At 41.5% G+C, this 10,735-nt stretch overlaps 1 protein-coding gene across 1 annotated transcript in view; it reads left to right on the plus strand.

Moving 5' to 3' along the window:
• Positions 1-1,116: 1,116 nt before the first annotated feature.
• mybpc2a (myosin binding protein Ca) overlaps positions 1,117-10,735 on the plus strand; it is a gene marked incomplete at its 5' end in the record, with an annotated part of 39,960 nt that continues 30,341 nt past the window's right edge. Inside the window, 7 exons of the mRNA XM_050069394.1 lie at positions 1,117-1,216; positions 1,359-1,507; positions 2,934-3,051; positions 3,286-3,334; positions 8,086-8,142; positions 8,252-8,424; positions 8,698-8,830. Of these exons, the coding sequence (XP_049925351.1) occupies positions 1,117-1,216; positions 1,359-1,507; positions 2,934-3,051; positions 3,286-3,334; positions 8,086-8,142; positions 8,252-8,424; positions 8,698-8,830 (779 nt within the window). The remainder of the gene's footprint in view (positions 1,217-1,358; positions 1,508-2,933; positions 3,052-3,285; positions 3,335-8,085; positions 8,143-8,251; positions 8,425-8,697; positions 8,831-10,735) is intronic.

The raw sequence follows: 10,735 nt of genomic DNA on the forward strand, positions 1-10,735 counted from the left end.
CCCAGGACCCTACTCACTCTACCTGATTGGTGGTCTGATGTTATCTTCACCTGCTGCTTGTCCGTAAACCTTTTCCTGTAACACTTACACTATGTCTAACTCAGAAAGTGAGAGAAACCAGAGTTTATGCAGATTATTTACAGTTAACCTCCTGACTTCAGCACAATTAAAGTGACTTTGCAACTTGATTGTTGAAGACATAACTCATTAACAGGTGTGTGTTTTTCTGTAAAAGAAAAATAGGATTTGTTAATTAGAGTCAGGGAAGGAAAGATGTGTTTTTTGGAGTGTGAGAGCACGTCGATTTAGCGTGTGAGTGTTCCTCACCTGAAGTCAAGATTATCATTGGGCCAATTAACGCTTGTGTTGAACAGCACAGTACAGATACTGTACAAACTGACGTGTTCCCCGCTCTCTCCTTCTTTTCCCCCCCTCTGATGCAGAGTTGCCTCCTGATGGTAAGAGAAATTAATACGTTAGCCTCTCTGTAAAGCGTATCAACTGACAAGCAAACACCTTACAGAGGTTACATCAATTTACTTGCAAAAGAAACAAGCGAACGGATAAAAGAGCAGCTCGTTTTTTATCGCCAAGATAAGAGCGTACAGCCTCAGCTTATGTTCTGTCAGGGTGGCAGAAGATTGCAGAGAGTCAACCCTAATGTGGTTTCTTCAGAGGTGATCTGAGGAGTTTCTCTATTCCCTGGGGCCAGTCTGTTCCAGGGGGCTCCTTGGTCGCCTGTCATTTATCAGAGGGTCCCAAATGGTTTATGCAGTGTAACAGCAAAGGCATTTCTCGCTCAACAGTTTTTGCCTTACGGAAAGACTGTTGCTCAGTTTTAGTGCTAAATAACCGTATAAAAGGAATAGATCCCTGTGCTCAGCGGGTGGAATTTAGTGGTTTGAGACTTCTTATCATCAAATTATATTTCTCCCAGATGATCAGTAAACAGGCGTTCCACTGTAAAAGCACCACAATTAAGAAGACTGCTGATTTGGTGGTTTGCTTGGTCGACTTGTCTCCTGTTGTGGTCTGCAATCTGTTTGTCGTGTCTTTATCTGAGTGGTGCCCAGATCGTGATTTCCAACTTTAATTTGTCCTCTGTGATTCTTCTTTTCACCACCCATCACAGAGCACGTACCAGGGGAGGATCCTCAGATGTCCGAGCTGAGCGGCATTTTCGTGCAGAAGCCAGAGAGTGTCACAGCAACAAAAGGTCTGGCAAGATGATCCGCCGTAAAAATCATGAATTATATTCAGAATGAAAGGAGTGGCCCACTTAGTGCCAAATTCCTGTTGGAGTACAGACAGCTAATCTATCTGAATTAATTACTGTGTCTCATTCTTGCTCCTGGCAGGCAAGGACATCACGTTTGTGGCTAAAGTTGACTCCTCAAACCTGACGAGGAAGCCGACTATGAAATGGCTGAAGGGGAAGTGGCTGGACCTGGGCAGCAAGGCTGGGAAGCACCTGCAGTTCAAAGAGGTCTATGACAGGAACACCAAGGTGTGTATGCACCATGTAACCTCTGTACACTGATTATTAAAGAAATTATTAGCCATGCTAATGGTATGGCTCAAAGGGTGACGATTTATTTGTTGACTGGTCAACCTCTTTGGTACAGACTAATATCTCAAAAGGTTTTGTAGAGTTTTGTAGAGATATTCATGGTCCCCAGAGGTTGAAGACTACTGGCTTTGGTGACTTTTTGTCAAGCACCGTCATCTGATCAAAAGTTTAACTTGACAGACACCTGCAATCATATTTTGGCTTCATTTTTGTACAGTGGGATTAAGTGCAGATGCTATACTATAGTCTATGGGTCAAACTAAAAACTCAAAGTATTCGTCAAATACATTTTTCCCAAAATGGTCTCTGTATTTGTACAGTAAGTAGTTGTTATCACACTGAGGTGTATTATTTTTATTATTAGCTTTTCAATGCTATAAAAAAAGGGGGTTGACATCACGACTGACAGCTGTGATTGACTCGTGTTTGAGTCTGGTGGGCATATGGGAGGGACCTTGATACTGTGGCTCCACTCCCCGATTGCCACTGTGCAGTCTCTGGCTCCAAACAATGTCATCAATGCAAGATGGCAGTGCCTGTATTTGGGATATATTGGCTTCATTTTTGTACAGTGGGAGGAAGTTGAGACATGTCATCCGTAATTATATACAGCCTATGGTAAGTATGGCAATTAACTCTCAGTCTTACAAAGTAGTATGTGTATATTTTTATATTTGCTTATATATAAATATATACGACTATAAAAGCATTTTCTGAATGATCAGGTAAGTGCTCTACCATCTCCCAGTAGATGTTTTATTTGTCATAGCTGCAGCTTCAACATTGAAATCTTAAAACTACACCAAAAGAAGATCCTTCCCAGCCATTCTTTGTACGTGTCTCACAGTTCCTTTTAACTTTTTAAATGAATCTCTGGGACTGCAGGAATGTATTTGCATGCTATTACTATATTATATTTTACATCACAACTTCCTCAATCAGTTGATTCTCTCCACTTCTGGGACACAGATGCACTTGTTGTGCAAGTTATGCACAAGATATACGCACAACTAGTATTCAACAAAATGCCAAAATAAACTGTAAATATTTGAATAATGCTGAATTGCAAAAGAGTACTTTTACAAACTGGAGGGAATGATGAGTGTGTAATCTAAAAAGCTGCATTGAGCAGCCGACTAATAAAAGGCGATATCTGCCCAATGGCTTTATCAGCAAACTGATATCGGTCAAACTGTGTGCTCTGTATACTCTGAGTACATGTTTCTAAGCACGCACTGCATATCTGTGCATATATGTGTGTGTGTGTGTGTGTGTGTGTGTGTGTGTGTGTGTGTGTGTGTGTGTGTGTTCATTTAATTGCATGTGTTCTCCAGCACATCATCCCCCCCTCTCTCCCTGTCAGATCTACACTTACGAGATGAGCATCATCAAAGTAGTGGATGCAGACGCAGGTGGCTACCGCTGCGAGGTCACCTCCAAAGACAAGTGCGACAGCTGCACATTCGATGTCTCTGTGCAGGGTAGGTCTGGAGACAGACAATCTCATTATTGTCATCTTCCATTCAGCGTGTCCACCATTACTATGTAACTGGCTTTGTCAGCCAATAACTCAGTGAGTGCGATACACATTAGGTCCTATCATTTAGTGGCCTAGCGAGGTCATCAGTCCATTATTCCTTTGCTGCTCATGCCCGCTGTGTAATGAATTAACCTAGCCAGGCTCTCACCAGTTTTCTCCTTCTGTCTGCTTTCAGCTGTACAAGAGGAGCAGCAGGACAACATCTTGGAGGCGTTTAAGCGATCGTGAGTGTCAGTGTCGGCGAGGGTCTACTCAACATGTCACCCGTCACACTGTCTCCCATATGCTCCTCTGTAGATCGCTGCCTCTGGGCATCTGTCAGTCTCAACGAGTGTCTCTGCCTGTGTGTCTGTCTATCCCTCAGTTGTAGCCGACTTTGTACAAGTCAGTTTGTCTGCTTTCTCTGTCTTTCTGTCACATCTCAATGCGTCTGCTGCCTTGGTGTTTTGCTTCACCTGGAGTCCCTTATGGTTAAGCATCTTATGTATTTCGTCACATGTCTCAGGTGACAGTGTCTGAAGGGACTTTTCCTTTTTTTAAATGTATCGTTTTCCCCTCAGTGTCTATTTTTGTCTCTGCTGCTGCTTGTGTGGAGTGTATATATGTGTGTATCCCATGACTGTGTAGCTTTTTAATGAGTTTTTATAATTTCAGCTGTTCTCAGCCTGTATACTGTGTGCATCCTGTGTGATCATGAATCAGTTGACACCTTCGTGCAGACACCTCGAGTTCCCATATTTGTAACCTGTATTTAAAAATATAATTTCCCTCCCTCACGTTAGAGCGTGAGCAAAATAGCACAGGTAAGATGAGAGACGCAACGGGAGAAAAGGCAGCATCATATTGTGGTTTAGACAGCATGTCAGCGTGCTTATTTGCAGAATGCTGATATAAAGGAGAAGAGAGGGCGAGGGTGGAGGTTGGTGTGATAAATGAAAAGTGAAAAGTTGGTTAAAACTCAAATATGTTGCTGGAGAGATAATAGATGAGTGTGTTAAACACCTTGTTATGCCAAGGTCATTCAGCTCAACCTCCAAAAGGTAAGTATGGAGAATCCTGTCTCCTATGGGACACTCATCTGTGTGTTTCTCTTCACATGTATTACAGTAGCAAATACATGTGGTCTGACTCCACTGGACTCTTTTGGATATTCACTCCTGTTCACCCCTCATGTCTCTGGAGGATCTTTTAATGTGCGTTTCATGTCTGAAATAGCCCAAGCTACCCATCGTATGCCCCGGGCATATCAGGCTATTTTCTCTTCTTCATGTTGTCACTTCGCTGACTGGATGGCCAGCTGAAAAGCCTTCAAAGGGACACAGAAAATATTCTGTGGAATACACACTGTACACTTGCACTGCAGTCTGTGAGAGTCACTTACAGTGTGTGTGGAACAGTGTTTCTTGCTTGCATATTATGCCACAGTATATTTACTCTTGAGGCATACAAGCATGTCAGCAAACTTACAGTATTTATACTGTATGTCATGACAATGCTACACACAGATGAATTCCAAAGTAGAGAAAACATCCAGTAGTGATCATGTGGTGGTCTAAATGTAGCTAAAACAACCCCAAATTGCAAATCAATCAAATTCATATGTAACCAAATTACATGTAAGTTTGTTTTACTGCGCACCATGATCATGATCATGGAAATAGATGAAGAATAGAACAGGCATTCCTATTCAAATCAACATAGCAGCAGTAAGAGCAGTGACCTTTTCTTTATGTGTACCGTTGTCATTGCAACCGGTGTAATCAGTATAAAGAGACCTGGTTAGGGCGCTGGAGATGGGACGCCATTTATTTCTATAAAAATTGCTCAGTGGAGCATGAAGCCAAAAACATTCAACTGCTGTGTATAAAATTACCTGGATGATCGGCACTGCTTCCACATTCTTTGGCCCATAGAGCAAGCGCACTAGAGACTTCTGTGCTACTTCTGGGTTAAAGCTCTGCTGACATAAATGGGGATAATATGATGTGTACAAATGTTATTGTACTGAATAGATCAAATTCTGATAGTCAAACGAGTCATTTTGCAGGGGCTATAATGCTTAACAAAACTTACACACATCTCTTTTACAATATGAGTCTTTGGGAAAAAGTCTTTTTGGGCCCAATGGCATCACATGTCAGATTTGGAAATTGTAATTCCACCCCCAAAATTGGCCTCAAAGCCTGGCGGACTTCCTGGTTGTACTGGGCTAATTTCCATATAAACAAACCAACTTGCGTTAAGTCAGGAGCTCCCTTAGGTGAGGTTTTGCAATAATGACTAAATGAGCAGTGGAGTGTCCTGTCATCAAACAAGTTGATCACAGCTTTGGACGGAGGGTACGCAGGCTGAACAGAAATATTCCTGCACCCCTTTTTAATTATTAAACAGAAAAATACAATCTTCTGAATTCAAGTTTCTCTCTTCCACCGGACTAAGACTAACGTTTGCTTAATTGCCATGTTAATCATTGTCAAACATGCTTCATCTAAACTCGACAGAATGAAAATAAAACTCACCAAAACCGTCTGAAAAATTAACACTATCAGAGCAAATCATAGCTGCAAATGCTCCATGCTAAGGAGCGAAACTGTATGTAACACACACGGACATTCTTCTAAATCATGGCGTGTTTGTCTATCATTGTGCATCAGTATCAGTTTGTGTCACTGACACTCTGAGAAAAACAAGGTTTTCATTTCAGTTTTTGTTTTCTGTGTGAGCGTCAAGCTCCTGCTGCAGCAGCTTGGAAAAAGCTAAATTTTTCACACTACAATAACATAGACTAATATGAGAGATGAGCATTTCATGTTTTGCTCTCTATGCACATGCTCGCACCATGTAAGAGAGCTCATTATAGTAATCCCCTGGTCCCCATTTTCATGTGAACTCTAGTCCAATATCGTATACCACTAACAGCATTGGAAAATCTGTTTTTTACATCAATGAAATTCTAAAAAAGACTTTAAACAAACCAAGTGTAAAAACATCCTGCAGCACCCTTCTTCCATCATTTGGTGTCTGATGGTTTCATCTATTGAGTACTCAGGGATCTCTCAAAAATGCTCAAGTAGGTTGAAATCTGGCCGTGGCACACGTCTAACATCGTTTTTATGCTCACCCGACCATTTGATGTTCACGTGTGCCCTGGGAACGGGGTCATTATCACCCTGGGAGAACTGACTTGCTTACAGGACGGCAAGGACAACATGGATGGATGTTATCCTTGGATGAACCGTTCATCCATAGGACGAACATGATCACTCGGAATGGCTCTGAATTTATTGGCATTTATCTTGCTCTCCAAGGGGTTCAATGAGCCTCAACAATGACAGGGAAACACACTCTACGCTGTAAAGGAGCTGCCAAAACTGTTCACAGTGGAAAACAACAAGCACTCGAGCCTGTAGACATTTATTGGCGTGTGCCACACACAACACTTGTCACCTTGTTGAGCACAAGAGGGTGACTGATGAATCGAGACCATGTGAATTTTTCTCATCACTTGTGAAATGTGCATGTTAGGGGTAATAAAGGGTTTATGTGGTGAAACATGGCCATATTTTCCCCCCTTGTGAAGTCCTTAACATATAAATCTGCATGAAATAGCCTTTTTTGATTTGAATCTTGAGTGTGTCCTGATGAATTCATCTCAGACTTCAACCTAAGATCACCTTTAGCCACATCTGGGCTAACAACACCTCAGCCATGCTCCGGAACTTGCACAATCAGATTATTCACTTGTACTTCTGTGATATATAGCAGAGGTGTGGACTTGAATCACATGACTTGGACTCAAATTTTGATTTACAAATTTTAAGACTTTAGACTCAACTTGACAAAATCAAAAAAGACTTGAAACACGACTTGGACTTTAACATTAGTGACTCATGAATTCACTTGGACCTGAGCCTTTTGATTTAAAAATACTTGATACCTCCCCCCAAGCCCAAAGATTGTTATTCAAAAAGAGTGTCACAAATCAATAATTTCCCTTCATTTCCTGAATCAGATTACCTTAACTCTATTCATTACCAGCAAGAACCATGAAGAGCTAACGTTAACTAACTAACTTGTTACTGAGCGCCAGTTGGAAAAAATGACACTAAAGACAATTTCGTTAGCATACAAAAACTATGCGGTGGCCAACAAAAAACAAGTTGCTGTATGAAAAACATGCAGATTGAAAATTACAGGCACAGATGCAATGACTTCGACATTTGAAGGTGCACAAAGAGCGGTAAGTTAAGGCTCAACTAATGTTAGCTTTACAGCTAAGTATTTACTTTTAGCAAACTAGTTTTAACAAGTAAACACAAGTTTTAAAAATTTTGGTAAATTTACTTTTATTACTCTGTTATTAAAGTGCCATTACCTTTGGTGAAGAGTGTATTATGACTTGCTTAGGACTAGAAACTCCAGGTTTAGAACTTTGGACTTGACTTGGGACTTGTAAGTCTTGACTTGGAACCTGAGTGTAAAGACTTGAGACTCACTTGGTCCCACCTCTGATTTACAGTATACAATATTTGTGTTTGAAAAGTATGTATTTTGCTTCTTGCTCATTTTTGTCACGTCTGCTGCTTACATGTGCTTGTCTGTTGTCATTTCTGTCTGTCACTCGAATTTAGGGCATGATGGTAGCTTGTAGTCCTCATCAAACGCTCCACTCTGTGTTCTCACTCATCCTATTTTTGCATCGAACACAGGATGAAAAAAAAGGGTAAGCTTTAACTACAGCCACTAATTCATTAGAACTCCGCTGTGTGCTTTTGTATTCGCTCATGTTGTCTTTGTTGGGTTTATAATTGTCTTGTAATTTCGCCGTGTATTTATAGCTCTGTGTAATGTGGAATAAAAGGGGATGTTTTATTATGAAGCTACATTTTCTAATGCTGTTTTTTTCACCAGTGTTGCACAGATTTAGAAACATAACAACATTATTCCCCCTGAACCTCTTTTCTTTTAACTCCAGTGGAGATGCAGATGAGGATGCTGGTGATCTCGACTTCAGTGCCCTGCTCAAGAAAAGGTAAGATCATCTACATCACCCACAGACATGCATGATACAGTAATAACCTAAATTTGAATCTCTTAAGTTTGGTTGTCTCTCTGGTTTTATCTCAATCACTCATTTCAAGGGAGAGGAAACAGAAGGAGACTGTGGTAGAAGAAGTGGATGTATGGGAAATCTTAAAGAATGCTAAGCCCTGTGACTATGAGAAGATTGCCTTCGAGTATGGCATCACAGACCTGAGGGGCATGCTGAAGAGGTTGAAGAAGATGAAGAAGGTGGAGCCCAAGAAGAGTGACGGTGAGAAGCGAGGAAAGAGACAGTAGAGGTGTTACGAGGCAAAAGAAGACTGTGCACAAGGAGTGAGGCGGCAGGCAGGAAACCAGAGCTCTTTAATGCAGTGGGCTGTAAATACCAGCAGCATTTAAAGGCCTTCGGGGGGGGGGGGAGTTATATTGCAGGGACAACAGGTGGAACGTGTATTAGCATATGCTTGCTGTTGGTTGGCACTTATGGATTATTTGGCTATTAAAGCAGTGGTTGAACTATACTAACTGGATACTTTCCACTCAGCTTTCCTGAGGAAGCTTGACTCAGCCTACTCAGTGGACAAGGGCAAGAGGATCCAGCTCACAGTGGAGGTGGCTGACCCCGACGCTCAAGTCAAGTGGCTCAAAAATGGACAGGAAATCAAACCATCAGCCAAGTGAGCAACTTACCACCACCACTTACGTGGTGCACTGAGCAGTAAATGTGTTGGTGTAAGTGTGATGTTGAGGGAGCATACTAGTAATGTACGCCTCATTGCAGTTGGATGTTACTGCAGTTTAAACAAAGTGACTGTTGTTGTAAAAAGTTGTGAACAGTTAAACTGCACCATTCTAAATCTGATGACCTTGACAGTCATCGGGCCCTGGCAGGCCCTAGCTGCTCAATGAAGCCATGCAAAAAGTGCATGTTCATGATTGATATAGGTTTACCACTCACTGCCACCTTGGTTGTTACTGCAGCCAGAAAAAAACTAATATAGGCACGGAGCAGGGAGACTGGATGAAGCTGAGATATATTAAGCAGGTAGACACCTACATAACTGAAGGCGATGCGCTGAGAGTCCTATTAATCAAATAACATGCTCTCAAACTAACCTCTCTGTAAGCCTCAGTGTCAACCCTAACTTAAGTTAACTGATGTTTTGTCACCTCGGGGGCAGCACAACCTTAAGTTGTTATGGTGAACATGTTAGCGAACAGCTGCCAATATACATATCTGGACATGAAGCTACAGTTATTAGGAGTCATGCAGTTCCTCAAATGGCCACTTGAGGCTGGCTCAAAACAGTCAATCACCATAGACTCCAATGTTAAATTGCCCAATTTTACAGGAAAAATAAACATGATTGCAGCCTGGTACAAAAAAAAGTTTTGGTCTCTATAGCTAATTTCAACATTCATGACAACTGTGCGGGGTAGGACTTTTTATATAACTCATCTGTTTGCATTTTATTAATAGTTAAAGATACGCATAATTTAGGGTGGGCCACTTTAAGTGACAGCCTATTTGCAGACAATGTTCTTGGCTTCTGAGGCAGACCTAGGACCCAACAATACCAGAGTGACGACACTTCGACTGACTCTTGTGGTATGTTGAAGTTAAGCCTCTCTAGCCCCCTAATGGGGCATGAGGGCATTACCTTTCTGACCAGAAAACCCATTCACTTACAGTATGTCTGACGCGGACTTGCTTGTAAATTGATGAAAACTGCCTTGTTTTTACTTTTAGGTGTCTTGGTCATATTAAGTCATGCTTATAATTTGTTTATTTCAAAATCTAGAGAGTAACATTATGGTAGACAACTGTTTGTTTGTTTTTTTTTACCTGTAAATGGGTCATATTACGTTGCTATTATATATTATATTACGGTAGATTGTGGTAGATTATGCTTTTAAGTATGCTTGACTTTGGAAACGCACAAGAATTCCTGGTCGGCAGCAATGCAGAAATACTGAAGTTCAGTCAGTTCTTGGTTGGATATGCAAAGCGCTATCCCGCCACTAGAGGGCATGTGACCAACTTTCTGCTTGACCAATGTGTGTCACTACTCTGGTATTGTAGGGTCCAAGTCAGATCCCTCGCTCCTCCACAGCTCCACCCTTTTGTTCAAATATGATCACTTCCAGCTCCAAAAATCCAAGATGGCCATGTCCAAAATGCCAAGCTTGAGGATTCAAAATGGGAGTCCACAAACCAATGGGTGACATTATGGTGGCTACATCCCTTTCTATATAGCCCACCTGAAGTCCAATATTAAAGGGAAATTTCGGTTTATTTCAACCCGTCTCCTATCGTCCTAAATTTGTTTCAAGTGACTAGTGACATAGAAATAATAGTTAGCATGTTAGCCGTTAGCCTTGATACAGCCGGGGCGCATAGTAGCGTCAGACCTGTTAAAACGTAAGTGAGCGGGTATACCTTCAAGTGCAAAGTTAGTCCACTAAACAAGCTTTTTTTCCACAAAGACCGCCTCATATCGTTAGGATAAATGTCAGAGAACATACAGAAAACGACATGTAAACGTGTTGTCTTACCTTACCAGTGTGCTGCCATGTTTGTT

The sequence above is a fragment of the Epinephelus moara genome, chromosome 18 (assembly GCF_006386435.1).
Source record: "Epinephelus moara isolate mb chromosome 18, YSFRI_EMoa_1.0, whole genome shotgun sequence".
In the NCBI taxonomy this organism is placed as follows: domain Eukaryota; kingdom Metazoa; phylum Chordata; class Actinopteri; order Perciformes; family Serranidae; genus Epinephelus; species Epinephelus moara.